This window comes from Dermacentor silvarum, chromosome 6 (genome assembly GCF_013339745.2).
Source record: "Dermacentor silvarum isolate Dsil-2018 chromosome 6, BIME_Dsil_1.4, whole genome shotgun sequence".
Lineage (NCBI taxonomy): Eukaryota > Metazoa > Arthropoda > Arachnida > Ixodida > Ixodidae > Dermacentor > Dermacentor silvarum.
The window spans coordinates 146,663,335-146,687,434 of NC_051159.1; the positions used below are offsets into that span (position 1 = coordinate 146,663,335).

The window sequence follows — 24,100 nt, forward strand, 5'->3', positions numbered from 1 at the left end:
TTTTTTCTAAAAAAGAGCGGGACATATCTGGGGAGCCGAAAACGCTTCTCCACCACTTCAGTTCAAATTACGTACTCTCAATGCAGCGAGATCAAATAGTCCGTACAAGATTGAGAAGATTGATCTTGTTTTCACTACAGATCCAAGCAGTAAGGTTTGTTTGTAATAATTACAGCCCGTACTCTAGCGTTTCCGAAATGAAGGCCACTTTAGGATGGGATCTGCTACATATGTAAGGCTCAGACTATTGCACCGAATATATAACAATCAGACAGGTATCAATCGAACCAGATTACATATCGACTCGCTGTGATAACAACAAAAAGATGTCAGCTTATAACTGCAGAACAAACACTTCGTATTACTCCTTTTTCTCCAAATCAATTAGACTATGGAACAGTTTATCAAATGATACAGTAAATGTGTCAAATAACGAACTATTCTATTCTACGCTGTGACGGCGCTCTTTTAAAACAACTGTATGTTACATATCCTGAAAAGCTGTTTGTTTCACCTTACTTATATGTCTTTCTCTAAATGCTATTGTAGTGCTCTGTTTGTGAGTATATCTGTGCAAAAGCTTTTCTGTATTACTGGTTATGTTTTGTTCTCGCCTACGTAATGCCTTTATGGCAATGTAGGTACTCTGTAAATAAATAAATAAATAAATAAATAAATAAATAAATAAATAAATAAATAAATAAATAAATAAATAAATAAATAAATAAATAAATAAATAAATAAATAAATAAATAAATAAATAAATAAATAAATAAATAAATAAATAAATAAATAACCTGTGTCTTTTTACTGTGCTATCGGCATAAGGTTATCGACCGCGAAAGCGAGGTTTATGAAAAAACAGCGCCACAAGATCCAACAGACACGACACACGTCAGTTCTTTCTGAGGCAAATCGTCGCTCGAGGCTACAGGCCCTCGCCTCTAGAAACCCGTGATCGGATGAGATGACTGAACCGTTGGAGTAAAACACAACCCCCCTCAGTCACCCATGCAGCTGCAGACGTGTGTGCTTGGCGGTCGGTCTACTTTCCAAGAAGGTGCCATGCCCATCTCTTCAACCTTATGGCTCCAAGATGCCCCGGCGCTGCCTGTTGCGAGCGGCGGTCATGTGTCACAGAGTCTTGTTACCAGACGCCTCAGGGACACTTGCATAGAACTCGGCTGTCACCCAAAGGTTAGCAACGACAGTGCATCTACAGGGGTCTCTCTGACGACCGCACTCTTGCTCGATTCGAGTCACGGTCTTATTAATGACTGGTTGCTCCTGCTGTGTCGTAACTAACATCAATAAAAAAGAATCGACAAAGTTTTAACCAGTTTGACTATCCAAATGCATGCTGTTGGACAACGTTTTGGTTACAGTGAGCAAATGTTGCACACTGCGTGCAGATGTTGCATAGAAAAATGTTGGTTTGGTGTCAACGCGAGAACTTCAGTAACGTTGTTTGCTGGCGAGTTGGTTCATTAGAAATTAAATTATGGGTTTTACGTGCCGAAACCACGATCTGACTATGAGGCACGCCGTAGTGGGGGACTCCGGAAATTTGGACCACCTGGGGTTCTTTATAACGTGCACCTAAGTCTAAGTACACGGGTGTTTTCGCAGATTTAGGTGCACGTTAAAGAACCCCAGGTGGTCCAAATTTCCGGAGTCCCCACTGCGCCGTGCCTCATAATGAGATCGTGGTTTTGGCACGTAAAACCGCATAATTTAATTTTTTAATGAACCAACTCGCCTAGCAAACAGTGAGTTGGTTCATATTGGCGGGTGAAAGGTATAGCGAATAAACACGAATACAAAGAAGAATAACAGGACAGGACAGGCGCCCAACTTGAGGCTCCTCTGAGCGGATGGGAGGAGCACAAGGAAAAGCAATACTCCCCTCCACCTCCCTCCGGAAGAAACAACGCAGTGGGAGTAAATCAGCAGGCAAACTACAAGGAGCATCATTTTCGTATTGCCCCTGATATGGAACTTACGAACAACGCTACAAATACCCTCTCTGCTTTCCCTGTCTGGCCTAAATACAATTTCAAAAATATAAAATAGGCAGGCCACGTGTGCGTTCACTTTTGACGCTAGCACAACACTAGTGCTGCGAGAACAGCGAGCCAATATAACGCAGTAGAAGCGCAGTATCAAAGCGCACCAGGGCCGGTATTTTGTAGCGATGCCTTTCCGATGCTAATGCCTTTTCGCGCTTGGTCAGTGGTCAGAGCGACGGTCCGCTCCCGTTATGAACAGGATCAGCCGGCCGTGTGCGGTGGATGGTAAGACTAGTATAGAATAAAGCATAACGCATCGCTACAAAATAGCGGCCCAGGTGCGTGCGCAGTTGCAATAAAAAAATAAAAGGCCTTTGACGCAACCTGCGCGGTGGCTGCTGGTGAGGTGCATAATTTGCAAAAACCCGCCAGCGTCACGATTGGCCTGGAGAGTTGCGTTCATTGCAGGTGTCCTCTGCTTTCCTTTATCCTTTCCCCTAGTGTTTTCTTGCTCCTTTCTCTCTCTCTGCTGCGATTTAAACGCGTGCTCGCTAAGGTGCATTCACACGACCGGACGGAGGAGGAATTTTCGCAGCGGAATGGCGTATCACGTGACGCGCCCGTCATCAAATAGTGCCGCCCGTGCCTATAATCCGGCCTCCTCCGCTCGCGGTCCGGATTAAAAATGCTCGCCGGTATTTCCGTCCGTCCGTTTGGCGGTCGTCTGACCTCAATTTAGCGTAGTCAGCGTCAAATATGTCAACATTGGGCGGATTCGCGTGGCTACGATAGCGTGTTGTCGGCTTGAAGCCACGTGTGTTTTTGTTGTGCAGCAGTGACCGCATGTGCTTTTGTTGTGGTGCAGCGGGAAAGGCGAGTTGTGGTTGCGCGCGCATTTCTATTTACTCAGACCGCGCAGCCTGCGCGACCTCAACATGAGTGAGGTGCACAAGAAAACGCTAAGTGAAGAGGCAACCGTCACTTTTTTGGCTCTTGTTGAGGGATTCACAGCGCTATGGAATATAGAGCACGCCGATTATGCAAACGCGCAGCTGGTAAGCGTTGGAGTCGAGAGTAAGCATGCGGATTTCGCAAATGGCGCTCCAGCTGTGGGAATGCGACCTAACTTGGCTGCACCGGATACAAGTGATCACGTGACTGTCTGACCCGCGGAGCAGGCGGGATTTTGCCCTCACGTATGATCCACCTTCAGCGACCTTCATTGGAGCCGAGCCAGCGCTGGAGGTTGAACCGCGCGCGCGCGCACACACGCGCACACACACACACGCACACGCACACACACACACGCACACACACACACACACGCACACGCACACACACACGCACACGCACACACACACGCACACGCGCACGCACACGCACACGCACACGCACACGCACACGCACACGCACACGCACACACACACACACACACACACACTTTTCTACGCTCGAGGCATCGTGTCATGAAATAATAGTTGGCATTTCGATATATGTTACAAGATAGCTACCGCCTATTCTTTGTTCACAAATGAATTTGTTTTCATTAAAAACTACTTAAAATGCGAGAGGAAGAAGTTGTCTTAGCCAAAGAACTTGTGATATTTACGATACCGCGCATCGTCATTTATGCGGCATAATTAAGCATAATTAAATAAAATAAAATCTGAAACTTTCGTTACAAAAAGAAAAGTGTTACGCGTCTGTAAAACGTTAAGGCGAAATCCTGACTGCATACCTGGCACACTTTTTGTCGCGATTAAGATATGTTTATGAAGAATTGTGGGAAATGGCCATCGGAGCGCACGACCACGGCCGCTCGTGGCACGACAGAACTCACCGAAATCGCGGCACCTACTGGTAGTGGGCCAGTGCCGTCAGCGCCTTCGCAGAGGAAGGGGCAGTATGCGAACGCTGGCATGATGAGTGGCGTCCGAGCCAGCTGTGGAAGAAGACGACGAACGCACGAGCAGTGGCACGAGCGCGTCTCTTTGACCACGTGACGTGTGCAATCAGGCACGCACTGCGCACACCCTTAATGAGCCAGAACCGTGGAGCAGCCGTGGCTTCAGGAAAGCGTGGCTGTCTCACCCCACGGTGGTCTGGGTTCGATTCAAACCCAGAACGAAATGTACCAAATTTTCTTTTCAAAGCTACGAATTTACTTTGTTTACAGGGACATCCCTGAGATATGTGACGTCAATCCGAGCATTTGTTGACGTCATTTCACTCTTCGCGGCGTCGGTCATTTTTTGTCACGGCGCCGTTTCGCCAAGGTCACGCCAAGGGCACCGCCAACAGAGCCACCTAAGGCTTTCGCCTTAGTAAATATTTGTTAATAACATATTGCAACAAGCCTTCACGCCAAGATCTTCTGAACCGGCTTCGTTTTCTGCGCTAACCCCCATTTTGGGCGCTTGTCAGTAAAGGTGAGGTGTACTTGTTACCATGGGTAATAAGACTGCCACCTTAGCAGCAATCCACTACAACTTACAGCACTCAACGATAGTATATCGAGAAAAGCGAGTGCTTAACTATGACTGAATTTTGGCGGTGCCTGTGCCTCAATGAAGAACACAAGGCGCATGTTCAAAGTTGCTGATATCATTGATGGCAACGCCATGACTAAGGGCCGCAGAAGATCGCTAGTGCTTGTGCATTTGGCATAGAGGGTTAGTTTTTGTACCGTAAAATGCACAGTACATTTTAGGTTTGGGCTGCACACTAGGCAGGTCTCATTAACGGCTCGTATTTCATTTAGCTCTTTCAGCGAGCGCTGCACTCGACGACGTGCACCTGGTGACATGATGTTCTTTTTTTAAGTGCGGAGTACTTCAGGGACCCGGGCTGTCGGCATCGGCGTCTACCGCGTGATAACGCTCAAAAACAAGTGCTCTAAACAGGGTCAAAACAAGTGCATAATTGATCAAAACCGGTTAAAAACAAACTAACATGATTCAGAATAATTTAAGAGACAGGAATAATCAAGCATTAGGCGGATTAATTAACAGAAATTCGTTAAAATCACTTTTAACTATCATCAGCAAAGCTTTGACTCCATGTGCGTGGTAGTTTGGCTCCATGTGCGTGGCGGTTTGCCACCAGTGTTGCCTTAGCACAGGTGGCAAAACGAATTATAGATTGCTAAACACAAGACAAACACAGAATAAAACAAGATAAACACAGAGAAAACACAAGTGAAACACCGGCGAATCACTGCTCCGCTCTTCCCCAGCTTTCACTTTGAGTGGAACTGCACCACCGCCGAGTTTACCATTTATATCAGGTCCGCTTCAGCAATATATATCAGCTTTATTTTCTTTTTTTTATTTTTTTTCATTGAGGTCCTTGTAATGCAGCACAACATACGATCAACTTTTCTCTCTTTCTTACTTATACGCTTCTCGGTTGGCTTGACATCCAGTTGTTTTGCGGCATCAGATGCATCAAATAACGAAAACATGTCTTTATTGTCAACAGATTCCACAGAACATTTGTATTTCACTTTTTTTTCATGAATTGGCATCACAGTAGGATCGTCAATTTCACGTTGACAGACTGTGTTGCTAAGAATTTCATCTTTTTCGCGGAACTCTTAGTCTGCGTACTTTTGATGACGGGTGTAACGTTCTCTCCGGATGCGCAAGTGCCGATGCCTGTGCTACGGGCCGGAGGCAACCATGACTGCTCGCCGTTCGTTCACTCACTACGTGCTACTCTCGTTCGTTCGCGACACGTCATTTCTCTGCGTGTCTCTCTATCAGCTGCTGTATCGAGCGTTACGGGCACAAAGCGCGCCACGGCCCACGGGTTGTCTCCAGCTGCTGTTGGCCTCGCTACTTCGCGAGAGTGCTGCGGCCCCCAAGCACTCACGCACAAGCGCGACGGAGTGTGTTCAGACCAAAAAGTGATATTATCCTTGCGCGTGCAGCATGGCGTTGTTCCTGGGATTGACGGAATGGCTTATACTCGCAGCGACCGTCTGTGTCCTTTTCTACCTGTGGGTACTTACGTTTATTTCGTGCTTCATAGCGAATAAAGTGCCACATGCTAAGTAGCGGAATGTCTAAACTAATTTGACCGATGCCGCAACAAAGTGAATTGGATTAGTTCTCTATGTTTCACTTTTTCCTGAATGGTCAGGAAATCTGGGTGTCGGGACGTTTTGGATGTCAGCAGCAAGCGGTGTTATTGCCTTTCCCAAGTTATAGGCACGCCAGTGTTCAGAATATGGACGAAATAATTCTATGCACGGGTAATGATTCGTAGTCATTAAATGATTTAATATTCGCCAACGTTTCGTTTGTACTGTTTAGGTGTGATGATAATACTTTCAGTGTCATCCTTGTAGAATGGTTGCTGGCACTTACCCCGCCTGAGCAACATTATAATGCGTGTTGCTCAGGCGGGATAAGCATTCTATTCTTTTGACATTCTATAGAATGCCCCCAAAAAAGCGAATGTTCAACAACAGGAAGCAGCTAGAGACTGGAAGAATTTCACCCCCGACCAATTGCGGAGTAGACACGAAAATCAGCATGTGCAATTCACGTCAACTAGTTGAATTCCGTCATGAACCGCAACGTCTATGTTAATGCTGGCTGTCAGTTACTTCTCTGTTATATCTGATACCAGCCAATTACAGTCGCTTCCGAAGAACTGGCAATCTCGAATTAGGTAATATTTTCCATTGCAGCGCACATGTGCCAGCGTGCCCTGGAAGTCTGGAGTTATTGACCCATGGTCATTATAACAGGAGTAAGATAGTTAGATTTGTTGAATATCAATGTAGTCTTTTCTGCTAATGACGGTGAACTCGGCGATGTAAACTGACACCAACTTAATGCGGAGTCTTTTTTTTTTTACGAGAGAAGTGCGCCAGGTCAAGTTCCTACAAATTGAAATTGAATTGTGGGCTTTAAAGTCCTGAAGATGCACAATGGGTTGAGGGACGCCTTAGTGGAAGGCCCCGGATTAAATTTAATTGCAGGTTTTTTCTATGCCACGTGGATGCCGTTGAGTCAGATGCGAAGCTTTTTTGGGAGCCTTCAGCATTTTGTCTCCATGCCGATGCCAGCCATGATTATAGCGCAATTATCCACGGATAAAGCTCGGAACCTAAAGCTTGAGTTCCGTGCACAAGGCAAGCTGCAGACCATCAGAGCGCAAAGTTTGTAGTACCAACTAAATCCTGTGACAAACTAATCATGATATCGCACTTATTATTTGATCATGTTAAATAATTATTGCTTTACAGGAATTGTATTTTCTTGTGATGCATTTTTCATTAGAAACACATTAGGCATAGCAGAGCACTGGAACATTTTTTTTAAATACAGTAGAAGCCGAGGAATACTTAACGGTACATACGTGTAACCACCACTATTGCTAAAATAGGCGATGTAAGTTTCTAAAAACTTGATTGCTCTTTTGATCGCTTTTCTGTTACGATGTGCAAGATAATGTTTTCTCGTAAAATACAAGACGTCACCGCGATATCAGATTGGTTTCGAAAAGGTTGACTGTACGCGGAGGCAAATTTATTGAGTATTTGATATGGATTTATTTACTATTCACTAATTTCGCAGCTATGCTTCTCGGAATCGCAACTACTGGAAGAACCAAAACATTCCATCGGAGCCATTTGCCCTCATATTCGGCCCTACGATGAAGCTTTTATTCAATGTAAGTAACAATGGATGTGATAATTTTCTATTCAACACGTTATATGTAATTGAAAAGGCACCCGCCCTGGTTGCTTAGTGGCTATGGTGTTGGGCTGCTAAGCACGAGATTGCGGGATCAAATCCCGGCCACGGCGGCCACATTTCGTTGGGGGCGCAATGCGAAAACACCCGCCTATTTAGAATTTAGGTGCACGGAAACCCCAGTGGTCCAAATTATTCCGGAGTCCCCCACTACGGCGTGCCCCATATTCAGTTCGTGATTTTGGCACCTAAAACCCCATAATTGAATTTAATTGAAGAGGCCAGAATAATGTTTTTACTGCCCAGCTTATTCATGTAGCCATTTTAAGTTGGCTTTGAAATCATGCTAGTTTAGTCGATTAATTTCTAACAGCATGCGTTGAGAAAACCACTACTTCTTGTGTATTTGGTTATAAATGAGAAGAATGCTGCACAATGAAATTTTAATTAAATGGGTAAATGTTGCACGTTGATTGTGCGTTAAATCCAAAACTAATGATTATACGAGGCGTTAGTGAGATCTGCCTAGTGCGCAGCCCAAACCGAAAACATACTATGTATTTTAGGGTAGAAAAAAAGACCCGCTATGCCAAATGCACAAATTGTTAACTTGCAATCTTTTTGCGGCGCTTAGTCATAGCGTTGCCATCTATGATAATCAGCAGCTTTTAAATTCTAATATGCGCCTTGTGCTCTTCGTTTAGGCACAGGCACGGCCAAAGTTTGGTCATAGTTTAGTACTCAGTTTTCTCGACATATTATCGTCGAGTGCTTTAAAGTGTAGTTGATTGCAGCGTAAAGGTGGCAGTCGTATTCCCTGTGTTAATAAGTACACCACTCCTTTATTGACAAGCGCCCAAAGTGGGGCTTAGCGGAGAAAAGGGAAGCCGGTTCAGGAGATCTTGGCGTGAGGACTTGTTGCAATATGTAACGAACAAATATTTATTGTGACGACAGTTTCAGATTAAGTTTTTTTAAATTATGCATACTTTACAGCCCGTCCACATCATTGACGATGCGCGGTATCGTAAATATGGCAAGCTCTTTGGGTAAGATAACTTCTTCCTTTCGCATTTCAAATAGTTTTGAATGTAAAAAAATGCAGTTTTGAACAAACAGTAGGCAGTAGCAATTGTTTTGAACAGATATTATAAGAAAAAAAGCTATTATTTGATAATAGGTTGTCTAGAGCGTAGAAAAGTAATTTTTTTTGCAGCCATGCGGTAACTGCAATTAAAAATGACCTAAAACATGAAGGTTAACCGAAATAGAAACATTTGGAACTGCCCGCACCTATAAAAAACTTCAGATCGTAAAGCTCTGAGAATTCTAGGGCATGTGGGAGTGATGAGGATGGTGCATGTACAAGCTATACAAGTGTAAAGTTATCTATAGGTGGGTTGTGTCAAAATGGTAAAGTTCCGTTAACTGGCTTGCCCGATCACCTTTCCAGAATTCAAAGAGGCGGCCCGGAAGAACCACTCAGTGCGTTGCTTTGAAAGTTTCTACAAATAGGAACGCACTATAAGGAACATGCTGACGAAATTTAAAAGTTGTAGGGTCACTGAAGCAGCCAAATGATTATTAATGTCGTACTAATTGGGATGCGCCTCTGAACAGACGCTTGCTGTAAGAGAATAAATCGCTACATCGGATTCAAAATTGCTTTGTAGGATTTGAACTAGTGCTTGAAGGAACGTGCTGCAAAGTTCAAAACTTGTCCCGTAATTACGAGAGTCACGGTTAAGTATTGATTAAGGAACAGCGGCAGCCACAAAAGCGTATAGGTTAGAGAATTCAAACAACTTTTAAATTGTTGCTATGAGAAAACGTGCCGTTGTTTCCAGCTGAACCTTTGTACATTTCCAGTTCATGTCATCTATGCACTGAAGAGTGCTTTAAACGCTGGCTTAATTTTGGGTTGGTAAACGGTTCCGAGAGTTTTATTTGCAAGAGCGCGGGCTTTCGCGGTCAACGACACCGCAAAGTGCTGCGCGTAGGGAGAATGGCGTGCTCCGCCGGCGCAGCTGGAGCAGCGCGAGGTTTTCGACTGCGTTCGGAAAAGTACGCATGTCATAGATACGATGGCGTTACTATACTCGATCCATGGCCGCTGGATGTCGGGCGCGCTGAAATGGGAGCGCACGTGACAACAGTAAAGTTGCATTGTCGGCCGCTTGGCTGGGCCGAACGGCGCTAGCCATCGGCGATGGATAGGGAACAAACAGCGTTTGCATCTAGGCTCCCTAGCGATGGAACGCGTCGGCTTCCACGCGCGACGGCGTTCAAAGCGTGTTCCTGACACATTTGGTATGCCAGACAAAAGCCCCGGACGTGTGGCGCCGCGGCGGACCACACCGTTTTCGATGCACGCGGCAGGCCGCACGTTTTTTAGCAGCGAAGTTGTTTAAGCCACCCGTCATTTGTGGTTCGTATCAAGAAATTATCAAGAAAATAATCTTTCTTGCCGAGGCCCGCCGGGATCCTGGTAAGGCGAGCGTCGTAACCACTAGGCTATACAGCCACGCTTGCAGAACATGCTTTTATGCGAACCATATGATTGCTTGCTTGCTTGCCTTCGAGCCACTTTTGCGTTCGAGCGTCGTCGTCTTTGTCCACAGCTGGCGCGTTCGCACGCTCGTGTTCTGCGAGGTAAAGAAGAGGTTTTGCGCGCTATGCTCGGGAGAGAGATAAAGAAAATGAGAGCGAGAGAGAGAGACGCCTTCAAGGAGTGGGTCTGCTGGAACGCGTTGTCGGCATTGCAACGCGGTGGAACGCGTGGTCGGCATTGGAACGCTGTGTCGGTGTTGCAAGCTGCGCTATACAACGCGCAGTGACGGCCGTAAGTCCAAGACGCGCGAAAAGAAATTATCATCATCATGAATATTAAGATGAAACGTTCGCGAACACTTCCGGAAAATGCCGGGCTTCGATCGCCCAGCTTAGCTGTTTCAAGGGTTGCGCGGCCGAGTGCAAGGTTAAGCGTTTTATTGCGATAGCAATTATATGGACACTCAAAAGCAGATTTCTGCCGTCGGCGTCGCCGTCGCCGTCGCTGTCGCCGTGAGGTTCCGTATGACGTCATTTGGAGATGAAATCGTCGCCGCGCGCCGAACGCTGTATGTGCGAGTGAAAGGGCGCGAGGGGCGCGTCTTTCACGGGGAGTGAACGCGCGGCGGAGAACAAACGCGCGTTCTGCGCCGTGCTCGCTTAAGGGCTGCAGAAGTAGGCGTCTCTTTTCTCCTTTACAATCACCATATATGTAGAGCAAACGCGCCTTCTTCAGACGTGCGAGAGGCCGTGGGGGAGGGGGAGGGAAGGGAGGCGACGTTTAGCTGCGGCACCAAGTGCCTATTTATATCAGAGGCTCCAGCAACAGTCACCAACGCCGCACGAATTTTGAGCTAACGCGGGCAAAACGCCGATGGCGTCGACAACAGTTCTGCGTGTTGTTGCTACCAAAGCCGCTCACCTTACTTCGTATGACATTGCTGTGTTGCTATCGCATTCATTGCTTCGCCCTTAGGGCGAAACTGTGACATTTTTTATTGCGATAGCAATTATATGGACACTCAAAAGCAGATTTCTGCCGTCGGCGTCGCCGTCGCCGTCGCCGTCGCCGTGAGGTTCCGTATGACGTCATTTGGAGATGAAATCGTCGCCGCGCGCCGAACGCTGTATGTGCGAGTGAAAGGGCGCGAGGGGCGCGTCTTTCACGGGGAGTGAACGCACGGCGGAGAACAAACGCGCGTTCTGCGCCGTGCTCGCTTAAGGGCTGCAGAAGTAGGCGTCTCTTTTCTCCTTTACAATCACCATATATGTAGAGCAAACGCGCCTTCTTCGGACGCGCGAGAGGCCGTGGGGGAGGGGGAGGGAAGGGAGGCGACGTTTAGCTGCGGCACCAAGTGCCTATTTATATCAGAGGCTCCAGCAACAGTCACCAACGCCGCACGCATTTTGAGCTAACGCGGGCAAAACGCCGATGGCGTCGACAACAGTTCTGCGTGTTGTTGCTACCAAAGCCGCTCACCTTACTTCGTATGACATTGCTGTGTTGCTATCGCATTCATTGCTTCGCCCTTAGGGCGAAACTGTGACATTTTTTTTATCCAGCGGCCATGCTCCATCTCACAAGCTGACTACAGCACTGTGGACGCTACACGAATTCACAGCCAATAGGAAGGCCGAATGCCCCTCGAGATGAGCTCATTCGCGCCGCGTCGTCTGCTCAGCGTCTGCTTGCCATCGTGTTACATGCTCCTTGGTTGGTGGATTGAGGCAAAAATGTTTTGACGCCGTAACCATAAGCTGTGTTTACGTGCATGATACAGCAAAGCTTCGCTTTACCTGTACGTTTCTCTGCAGTTACATTGCCTGCAGCCTCCTTAGCAAGGGGTACGGGCGAATGCCCTTACAAATGTTCACCTGCGCCACAGCGTCTGCACGGCGTCTACTTGGCGTTTGCTCGCTACCGTCATCGCGCACCATGCTAGAGCAGGATAGTAAATTAATGATGCAGTGAACGATTAGGCTTTTATAGCGTTCCGAATCGTCAACGCATCACCAATGCTAATGCTATGGCGCCATCTGCTAACTAGAAATCAAACCAGTTTTACGGCTCGGTTCCGTGTCTGTAGTCCTAGCAGCGTGAAAACAAACAGCCGATCTCAATATTTACGACAAAACATACCTAATGTTTTCAACCCACCTTGAGATGAGGCTTAGCAATAACGAATTTTGCGCTTTGTTTCTTGATGACAGGGCAGAGAGCCAGTTAAAAGCGCGAATTCGGATCGAAGCGGGTGGTCGACGCTGTATGGGTGCTGCCATCTTTCTATAAGTGATTGCAGTTAGGGTGGCTATTGTATACGTTTACCGGAGGTAACTGCCACAGTAATTCTCAGTATACGACGTGCATACGCAAAGGTCATAACATGTCACGTATCGCTGTACCGTATCATGTAGCGAGCAATAGTAAAACTCTATAGTGTAGCCAATAATCAGCCAGTTACGCCCGGAACTATATACCAGCTGCGCAAGAATATTGCCTGTGTACGCCTCGTACCTTCGGCAGTGCTGCAACCACCTTCTGAGATGGAGTATAGAGAGCTTTGGTGTAGCGTATAGCATAAAATGTAAGGACTTAGCGTTAGCGTTGCGTGATACACACGCCGCGTGCCCAGCACGTACGTGAAGCTGACACTCTTGCGAGCATGCACTATTTTAAGGGGAGCTCCGCGTAGAGAAACATGGAGGCAGCCATCGAACACTTCGGATCTATCAAGGCGCTCCCTATACACTCTTTAGCACATTCGTTCGAAAATCTTGCACGCATTGATTTCGTATTTGTGTTACGATGATGCGATATCAAGCTGTTAGTGACAATATTTCCAAGATTCCTTTGCGATATTTTGGTGCTTTAGGCTTAGCTGCAGTGGCTGCATGTATTGGCTGTATACACAACGTGTCGGAGATATTGCGGCCAGAGTCGCAAGCTACGCGCGCTGCCAAATCTCAAAAGCAATAGATTACAAATGCTTGCTTTAATCTTCTATTTTGAATAGATACCACCACAAACTAAATTTTATGAACAGGTTGAACTGACGGTGGGCGGTTCATGGGAGCTGCGCATATAATACGGGTACAGCAGCACATGATTTTGTTGATATTGGGTGTGTATTTGATTTACTTGTACTTTGCGAACTTTTACATATATGCGGCATCGGAGCCGTTTGTATTCGTGTTAGCGTTGCGCTCGGTTCCGCTAAACTAAAGGACTAAATCGAACCGTTCTCTACAGAGTGCGATAGCGCTATCGTTGCGTCACCCGCTTACGCCAAACATTTTACGGTATACTAAAGCTCTCTGTGCTATCGTGTTTTCTTCAAACGAAATGTCATAAAGTTGTGCCAGTCTAAACCACCGAAAGAAAGTGATTCGGTGTCTCTGGCCGAAAGATTGTAAGAATCACAGTTTCCTACAAAAGTTACTAGGGGAAAAGTAGCGCCACGATCGGTGAGCTATGAATATGTCGGTGTAAGATAGGCCTACATGGATTTGTCTAAGCTTCGTGATTGTGGCTTCAGACGGTCTCGTGGCGTTATTCTTACGCTTTCTTTCTTCCCCTAAATTAGCAAGCAATTAGAATTTTCTAAACGCTGCGACACTAAACACAAAGTATCCGCAAACGTACGTAATCATTCGGAATGGTTTCATTTATAACGCACTGATTTGTTGAAGATGATTGATTTGCCAAGTTGGAAAGCCGTTTGAAGCCAGAAGTGTGAAGTTCAGCAAATTCGTATATAGCCGTTCATTTTCAGGCTGACTTAATCGGTATTGCTAGAGCTCCAGTAGACACTCTAGAGCCAGAGTGCGCTCGTGCAATTTTTGTAAGAAACAATTCGAAGAAAATACTTTGAAGAACATGTCAGCAAATTTTTAAGGATGTAAGTTGTTTGCAGGAGCACGGAAATGTTTCCTGAAGATTACCGGCTGTTCGGCAGAATTGAGAATCGGGCAAATGGGTAGCTAGTCACAATAGTATCGCTGGAAATTTAGTTGAAATTGTGGAAGGTCGCGCGAGTCCTGCCGCTGTTTTTTTTTTTTTTTTCATAAAGTTGCAACAAAGGCCCCACATCTCCATTGCAGCACTCCAAGGATGGAAGTTTCCTATAAATTTGATTTGAACCGATACACTCAGGTGCCGATGAAAAGGCGCTGAAATATAAATACCTATAATATATGTTTCATTGGTGGTAAAAAAGTGAGTGCTTCGAAACGAACTTCTTAGCACTCGCGAAGATTTGTCACGCTGTTTATTTTTTTGTTCCCATCTTTACGTGCAGAGCCTTAGAGTCTTCCAAGCTCATACTGTTTGTCGCCGAGCCCGAATTGGTGAAGCAGGTTCTAGTAAAGGATTTCCCATCTCTCCCAAACAGAAGGGTGAGTACATTTCAGATAATGCAATAAACAAGTATACAAGTGAGTTGTTTGAATAACACTGCCTGACAATTTTTTTCTTTAAGTTCACGGGTTAAAAGGCAAGAATGACGAGGCCCGTGCAAGAAAAAGGAGCCTAGAAAGGGTTGTAAAAGATAAAGGTTCCGCTACAACGAAAATTCGTGGTAGCTTCCACTAGTGGCGCAATGCTAAAGACACAGAGGAGCTGATCGGTTCCTAGCTGGTCCTGACTATAGGAAGTGATGCTAATTTATACGAAGTGTATAAGCATTTCCTCGTGGTCTGTGGCATCGGGGAACGCCTCGCGACGCCCTTCCAGTCTGAGCACACGTATACGGTTAGTGGGGCGAAAGCTATGCACAGTATACGGGTGGCGCGCAACATACGACACGCCGGCATGACGTCACGGCGCATGCGCAGTAGCACGCAGCTGGTGGGAGCTTGGCCGGACCGTTGCCAGGAGCGCCTGCTGCAGTCACGGACACCGCGAGCAATCGGCGCTAATGCGGGGAAACGGAGAAGCGCGGATGGCGTCGGAAGCACTTCTGCGCGTTGCCTTGTTGGTGCTGCTACAATTTGTTTTTCTCTCTCTTTTCTCGCTCTCATTTTCTCTTTCTCTCTCCCGAGCATAGCGCGCGACGCGCGCACTCTGTCGCTCTCCTTTGTTATTTGTAATTTGTCGCTCTCATTTGTCGCTACTGCGCATGTGCGTCTTGGCATGACGTCACGAGGTTATGCCAGGTGTTCTAGCAGCTGCGGTATCGTTGGTTGCCATGGCGACGGCGCGGCTGGCTTTTTGTGAAACGCACACTTTTTGCTGCTGGCTTAACCAGCTTCGCTGTTAAAATAAATAGTTGACGACATAATTAATGCTTAACCGAGACAAATTTGTTTCTCACGAAGACAGATTTATACAAGCTAAGCAGTCTATCATGATTATGGGCCTTGCGTTGGCGCACTGTAACACTTTTTGAGCACGGTAAGGAAACGTTGGCGATGAGTACAGAATGCTGCATTGAACATGCGAGGCAGATACTATTTCGCTGCATGCAACAAGGAGTCCACAATTTCGCATAAAGGATGGTTCAATCTCATTTCAGGCTTCCAAGGCTCCATAATATGTTCTGCCTATGACGTCATAGGCAGTACATATGATATTGATTAATTCTACAGCATTAATGAGAAGGCAGCAGTCGTCGTCATAAAGCTGAATAGGATATATAGAATGAAGGTAGTACAAGCCTACGCCCCAACCTCCAGTCACAATGATGAAGAAACTGCACAGTTTTATGAAGATGTTGAATTAGCAACGAGAAAGGTGAAGACTCGGTATACTGTAGTCATGGGCGACTTCAATGCAAAAGTGGGGGGAAAGCAGGTTGGTGAACAAGCAATTGGCAACTACGGCATCGATTCTAGGAACGCTAGAGGAGAGATGTTTAAAGAATTCGCGGAAAGGAATAGGCTCCGAATAATGAATACCTTCATCAGGAGGCGCAGCAACAAGAAGTGGAGCTGGAAAAGCCCTAATGGAGAAATGCCAACCCCAGCATAGTGCAAGATGTTGAAGTTTTAGTTAGGGTAAAGTGCAGCGACCATAGATTAGTGAGGTCAACGATCTTTTAATAGAGAAAGAGTAAAATTAGTCAAGAACAAACTAGCCAACCTAGACGCAGTAAGGGTAAAAGCAGACCAATTCAGGCTGGTACTCGCAAACAAAAATGCAGCTTTAGAACAGGAAGATGAAGACAACATAGAGGTAATGAATGGAACCGTAACTAGGCTGATGTCAGAAGCAGCAATTGAAGTGGGAAGTAAGGCACCAAGGAAACCAGTAGGTAAGCTCTCCCAAGTAACAAAGGACCTAATAAAGAAACGACAAAACATGGAAGTGGCAAAGTAGAGATCAGACAGAATTCGCTGAACTGTCAAAACTGATCAACAAGAAGAACGTAAGAGATATTCGAAATTATAACGTGGAAAAGATTGAGGAACCAGCAAAAAATGGACGCAGCATGAAATAAGTGAGAAGAAAACTTGGCATAGGACAAGGCAAGATGTATGCCTTCAACTAAAAGATAAGCAGCGTAATATCAGCGATTTCGATGAGAAATCTCAACGCAGCGGAAGAATTCAATACTGACCTGTACAGTTTCCAGAGCAGCGAAGATACTTTCATTCGAAGTAGTGATGAACATGATACAGAGGCGCCTTCTATAACTAGCGATGAAGTTAGAAGGGCCTTGCAAGACATGACCAGGGGAAAAGCTGCTGGAGAAGATGGAATAACAGTCGATTTAATCAAAGATGGTGGATATATCATGCTTGAAAAGCTTTCGGCCCTTTATACGCAATGCCTCATGACTTCAACTGTACCCGAGAGCTAGGAGAACGTCAACATTATACTAATCCATAAGAAGGGAGACGTTAAATAATTCAACAATTATAGACCTATTAGCTTGCTTACAGTATTATAAAAATATTTACCACGATAATTTTCAATAGAATGAGGACAACACTTGACTTCAGTGAACCAAGAGAACAGGCTGGCTCCAGGAAGGAATATTCTACAATGGATCATATCCATGTCATCAATCAGGTAATCGACAAATCTGCAGAGTACGAGAACTGCGGAGTGTATTTCATTGATTATGAAAAGACATGTGATTTAGTAGAGATACCAGCAGTCATAGAGGCATTGCGTAATCAATGAGTACAGGAGGCATACGTGGATATCTTGACAATTATCTACAAGGATTCAACAGCTACCTTGGTTCTCCACAAGAAAAGTAGAAAGTTACCTATCAAGAAAAGGGTCAGGCAAGGAGACAATCTCTCCGATGGTATTCACTGCATGCTTAGAAGAAGTATTCAAGCTCATAGACTCGGAAGGCTTAGGAGTGCGGATCAACGGTGAATATCTCAGGAACCTTCGGTTTGTAGATGACAATGTCCTATTCAACAACAATGGGCACGAATTACAACAAATGATTGAGGACCTTAACCGAGAAAGTGTAAGAGTGGGGTTGAAAATGAATATGCAGAAGACAAAGATAATGTTTAATAGCCTCGCAAGGGAAAGAGAATTCAGGATCGCCAGTCAGCCTCTAGAGTCTGTAAAGGAGTACGTTTATCTGGGTCAATTACTCACAGGGCACTCCGATTCTGAGAAGGAAATATACAGAAGAATAAAATTGGGCTGGTGTGCATACGTAGGCATTACCAAATCCTGACTTGGAGCTTACCAGAGACCACTGTCGTTGAAAAGAAATGTGTACAATCATTGCATTCTACGGGTGCTGAGATATGGCGCAGAAACTTGGAGGTTAAAAAAAGTATCTCGAGAACAATTTAAGGACCGCACAAAAAGCGATGGAACGAAAAATGTTAAGCCTAACGTTAAGAGACCGGAAGAGAGCGGTGTGGATCAGAGAGCAAACGGAGATAGCCGATATTCTAGTTGGCAATAAGAGGGGAAAATTGAGCTGGGCCGGCCATATAATGCGTAGGATGGATAACCGGTGGACCATTAGAGTTACAGAATGGATACGAAGAGAAAGGAAGTGCAGTCGAGAATGGCAGAAAACTAGGTGGGGTGATGAAGCTAGGAAATTTGCAGGCTCAAATTGGAATCAGCTAGCGCAAGACAGGGGTATTTGGAGATCGCAAGGACAGGCCTTCGTCCTGCAGTGGTCATAAATATAGGCTGATGATGACGATGATGATGACGTCATATACTAGAGCATGACAGCCCATAGACTCCAGCATTCGGGAAATTGTTCACGATCATGAGTTACTCCTGAACATTGCATTGCCTGTATTGTTTCCCCAATCATTTTGCAAACGGTGAAGCGTCATTTAACGCATCCCATCCGCCCTGTCGCCGTTCCATCTTCACATTTAGGCATCTTTGTCAGACGCCACCATTAAAGGGTTACCACAAGAGCACCACAGAATGAACGCAAGAATCGAGCAATAGGCGGGGCATTTCAAAATAAAGTCCCTTAGGGCTTCTTTTCTATTAGTGGTGCTACAACTGAGAAAAGCGTTGTGTCGTGAATTAATGAGTAACGTAAACATTGCGCTTCTTACATATTGCTACGGACCAGTATTTATGATGATGCAGAGACCAGTATAGTGAAGACGACGATGATGATTAGAGGCTAGCGCGGGCTGTTGCCTCTTGGCCAAGTGCGGCGTATTTGTTTGTAAATATACTTGTATATAGATTCTCGTCTGCGTCTTCCTACGTAATATATGTGGTGGAGGTGGACGTTCCCGGTACCTCGTCACGGAGCTTCGCAGTGGACGGTACGTCGAGCCTTCCATCATGGCTCCCGGTGACGACAGCTCGCATCAACCGGCTCCGACACCTGCTGCCACTTCGATGACCTACACCACCCTTTCCGCTCCCCGTGATCCTGGCGTATTCTCGGGAAAAGATAGGGAAGACGTCGAGGACTGGATCAGCCTGCACGAACACGTAAGCGCAAATAACCGGTGGGACCCTACTATCATGCTTGCCAACGTAGTCTTTTACCTCGGTGGCACACCTAGAGTTTGGTTTTGGACACACGAAGATGAGCTCACCAGTTGGGATACTGTCACGGTGCGGCATATTTTCGAGAGTTTTCGAGTGGTTTTGACGCTTATTAGGGACACGCCGAATTACGGGCGTCAAAAACGTGGGGTACTCACTGTGCAGCGTATAATTTCGAGACAGTGACACGCCGAATTACGGGCGTCAAAAGCGTCGTGCACGTGGCCTCACGGGGTGGCATCTCGATTCGAGACGCGACACGCCGATTACGGACCCAGAAGTGCGCGTGTACGTCCGCGTGGTAGTGCCGGGCTCGATCTTGGCCCTTGACCTCGGCAGAGAGGGGAATCTACCGGCCCTCGTCCATGGTGAAAGGGGCGCGGCCAAAACCTTTGGGAGGAGTCGTGAAATAATTAGGTGAACTCTGCATACCGATAGTTCCCCTACATAGGGAACTAAGGGAAGGAGAGGCTATTTAAGCGCAGGTTTTGGGACCTGCTGATTAGTCTAAAAGCTGAACCTATGCGCTGCTGAGAAGCCGTCGGGGGGGGGGGGGGGGGGGGCTAGTGCCGTCCAGTATCGCCTGGGCCACCTGGCCACATCGGAACTCCGAGGAACTAGTTGACGTATGAGACGACAAACCAACGCCTGCAACGAAGCTCACAGTAGTTCGCCTCAAGTTAGCTCAACCTGCTTCAGGGAAGTCATCAGATCTAGACTCCCGGGAAACTCAGCTCAGCAATTCGCATCCACCTCGACAAGATCGGACCGCCAGCATTCTTCGGGAAAGCTCTGTGCACCGACTTCACGGTTTATGGACTTGCTGCTGCTGCCCGGCCATGCGTATGACACCATTTGTTTTCTTTTGAACTTTGATTTCTTTTGAACTTTGCTTTAGTGAAATACTGCTAAGTGTATTCTTGTGTATTTGATCCTCGCACTGTTTCGTTTTTATATCTGCTGTTAATTGCTTGTATTTATTTGTCTTCATCATTGTGTTATATTACGTTCAGGTGTATTAATTTGTCTTGTGTTTTTTTATTATTATCTTTTATTAATTTGTGTATATTTATCAGCCGATAAATATCTTGTTTTTTTGTTTACTCTCGACTCTGACTCTTTTCACTGTGCTCGCTTGAGTACGGAACGACCAACCAGGTTGTCTACCCCGTCGATCGACTTCGCACCGACGACGAATTGGGGACAGCTGTGACAGATACACTTAGGCAAACGCTATGAGACTTGTTCGCCAAACATTACGGTCAACAAGCTGCCGCGAGGAAGGCGTTTTCCAGCCGCGTGCAGACGTCACATACAGTACATTCAAGGTGTCTTGACGCACACATACCTCAGCCAGACAAAGTTTCCCACATTCTCAAAGACATTGCTAATGACGCCTTCAACTTGCTCGCCTTCAACGACGTGGTGACGGCGGACGCAGTTGTCAAAGAGCCTGGAACTCGCAAAAAGGCGGCGTATGGACGATAAGTTTGTCCGTATACCAAATACCCCGGCGACAGGCCGCGGAATCCCAAGGGATCCCCGCCGACCTCCTCTAAGCCAGCGCAACCGGTCCTTGGACTGGTCCCCTCTTTTTGGGCGAAATAAAGAATTCACCACCACCCCATCTTCCTGTGCCGACGCTACTCGTCTCAACAACACTGGCGATGTTACCAGGAGCCTCCGGCGAGAGATTGAGGCCGCCTATCCAACTGCCTTCGACTCCAGCAGCACTCACGAACTCACCTGCAGTCACCGTTTCCCTTATCTAGGCAGTTGTCCGCCAAGATTTCGCCAACTTGGGTCTTCACATCGTCTGCTCGGGCATTCGCGCTGATGCCCACCTGGATGCTTCGATTCCACCCCGTCCCACGCCATATTACCCACCACGTTTTCGCAACCCACCTGAATGGCGCACTGCTGACTACGAGCCCATTTGTTTTCGCTGCCATTCGAATCGACCACTTTTCTCGCAACTGTCGCAGCCTCCGGTGTTCCCTCACCCTGACCCGGACCACTTATACTGGCTACTCTCGCCCAAGCGGCCCTTCTCGTCTCTATACCGCATTGTCTGATAAGGCCGTCACTGAATCTCCCCCACCGAAGGGCCCCTATTAATGCACGGTCGTCTTCGTCCCAACGACGACGATCTCGCTCGCCCCAGCCCCGTCGATCATATTCGCCGACTCCCTACGGCCGCTCCCAGCCGGAAAACTACGCGATGCAGCGCCTCGAGGTGACGCTGCATTGCTGCATACGCCGCCAAATCCTCTACTGACCCTGCCCACTCATATGAACCTTCTTGATGTGCAAGTCGACGGTGCTCCTCTGTCTGCTCTTATGAACATTGGCGCGCATTTATCTGTCATGAGCGCTGACATTCGTAACCGGCTGAAGAAAAAAATAACACCCGCTATACGACCCATGTTGCCCGTGTCACCGACGGCGGAACAGCCCCAGTAATTGGTATGTGTGCCGCCCGCGTCTCCTTCGCCGATCGCTCCAGTATCGTTCGCTTCGCAGTCATCGCTCACTGTCCCCACGACATTATCCACGGCCTGGACTTCCGCTCCGCGCATTCTGCTCTTATAGACTGCTTAGACAATGCTCTCCGCCTTTACCCGCCTTTTCTGAATTCCGCTGATCAACGTCCTGTTCTTTCACGTTAGATTAGACCTCCTCGGACCCTTTCCCACGTCATCCTCTGGGAACAAATGCGTAGCCGTTGCAATTGATTACGCCACCCAATGTTCTATCACGCGGGTTCTCCCCACCAGTTGCGCCGCTGACGTCGCAGACTTTCTCTTTCGTGACATTATCTTGCGCCATTGCCCACCAAGACATCTGCTTACTGACTATGGTCGTAAATTCTTGTCCAAAGTTATTGCCGACATTGTGCACTCCTGCTCCACTCAACACAAGCTAACCACCTCATACCATCCTGAAACCAATGGATTGAAGGAGTGGTTAAACCGTACCCTCACAGATATGCTGTCCATGTACAGTACGTTTCGAAGGACTACCATGACTGGGACATTGCCTTTCTTACGTCACAGCTGCGTATGATTCTTCTCGGCACGACACCGCCGGATTTTCTCCCTCTTATCTATTCTGCGGTCGCAAACCGACTTTGCCACTTGGTACTGCACTTCCTTCTGTTGCGACCTCAACAAGCGAGTATGCGCGCGACGTCATCGCCGTCGCCGACCATGCACGCCAGCTTGCCCGTACTCGACTGACGGCTTAGCAAACCACTCAGCAGCGTCTGTACGGCGCCCATCACCATGACGTACAGTTTTCGTCTGGTGCGCTCATGCTCCCATGGTCGCCCTCTCGTCACATCGGACTTTCAGAGAAGCTCCTTTCGCGATACACGGGGCCCTCCCTCGTGCTGCGCCAGGTGACGCCAGTGAAGCACCAAATTGCTCCTGTAAATTTGACTGACCGTCTACTGTGGCATCCATTGATGTCGTGCACGTCGGTAGGCTCAATGCCTACTACACTGCGTCCGAACCCGGCCTTTAGTTGCTCTGGGACGGTGCTTTTGCCGCCCGGGGTAGTGCTAGGGACGAGTATTTACGATGACGAAGAGGCCAGGGGTGTGAAGACGACGACGGCGATTAGAGGCTATCGCGGGCGGTCGCCTTTTCGCCAAGTGCGGCGTATTCGCTCGCAAATATACTTGTATATAACTTCTCGTCTGCGTCTTCCTACGTAACAATATCCCTGTTATTAGCAGGTGCTTTAAAAAAAGAAGAAAAGTAAAACTGCGGGAATACAGAAAGGTATCGCACTCAGTCAAATGTGCATTCAGCTAAACAGGGCTCGGCAAAGATTCTTTCCAAATGTGATACAGATGCAAGATATTGAGCCGACAAGTATTTGAAATAAAGACACAGGATACTGGCAGATTAATTCTAACCGATAGGATACTTTCCATTTGTATCCTAAAATACTACGATACAACAGTTAATTTCTCATTGTCACTTGGCTATATAGTTTAGTGCCGCTGTAAGTTTACAGGTGTTTAAAATTAATTTCTTCTCTCCCGCAGACTGTTCCTTTCAACTTATCACGTAACTTTTTTTTTCTTGGGGGGGGGGGGGGGGTGCATATAATCATCCATTCTATTGCGATTTCGCAACAGTCTACGGAGCCGACTTCACTTGCGTTACATCAACGCAGGTACGTCTTAAGAACAGCGCAAAAACATGTGGACAGATAAGACGACAGGACGGATGCGCGACGGCACGATGCATGCTTACGTAAATATACGTGAATGTTAAAGCTCGAGGTGGAGCAATATGCGCCGCTAATCATGATCTTGCAAGACACGCATCTTGATTTGTCGTCGTGCCCGTCAAACAAAGAAATGGCAGATCATGATGTAGAGCCCATAATGTTTCATTCTAAGAAAGCATGCCGATTGTCATTAGTCACGCTCAGCTCTTCGGCAGAAACTTCCAAAAAATATAGGCTCGTAAACGGTGCGGAATATCCCGGCGAACGCCCGCATTTGACAGGAGGAGGAGGAAAAAACTTCGATTGAAACCAGCAGTTTAGTTGGCTGGGCCTAGGCCTCCCACGTGGGGGCATCGATGTCTTGTCTCTTCGCCGCCTCGCAGGCTTGCTGGGTAGCCCAGAGTTGGGAGCTGCGCAGGGCGGTGTGTCATCTCGACGAGAGGGTCACAGTATTAATTATTGGTGTTTTACATTCCCGTAGCATGTGGGGAAGCGTTGCTGCCTGAGTCTTACAGGTCTTACAAGTGTTGCTAGGGTAGATGTCTGGATAGATCCTGTGGTAACGTGTTAGTGATGGGTACGTGTTTGTCTGTAACAGGCGAAGGGGGGTTGCCTGTGCTCTGTTTAGCTTGTGATGA

At 47.0% G+C, this 24,100-nt stretch overlaps 2 protein-coding genes across 2 annotated transcripts in view; both read left to right on the plus strand.

The window, feature by feature from the left end:
* Positions 1-24,100, plus strand: part of LOC119456161 (cytochrome P450 3A8-like) — an 82,963-nt gene that overhangs the window by 33,744 nt on the left and 25,119 nt on the right. The window lies entirely within an intron of this gene.
* The window catches only part of LOC125946422 (cytochrome P450 3A41-like), a 41,882-nt gene continuing 23,617 nt past the window's right edge, over positions 5,836-24,100 (plus strand). Inside the window, exons 1-4 of the mRNA XM_049669576.1 lie at positions 5,836-6,009; positions 7,598-7,694; positions 8,714-8,766; positions 14,566-14,662. Of these exons, the coding sequence (XP_049525533.1) occupies positions 5,942-6,009; positions 7,598-7,694; positions 8,714-8,766; positions 14,566-14,662 (315 nt within the window). The 5' untranslated portion in view covers positions 5,836-5,941. The remainder of the gene's footprint in view (positions 6,010-7,597; positions 7,695-8,713; positions 8,767-14,565; positions 14,663-24,100) is intronic.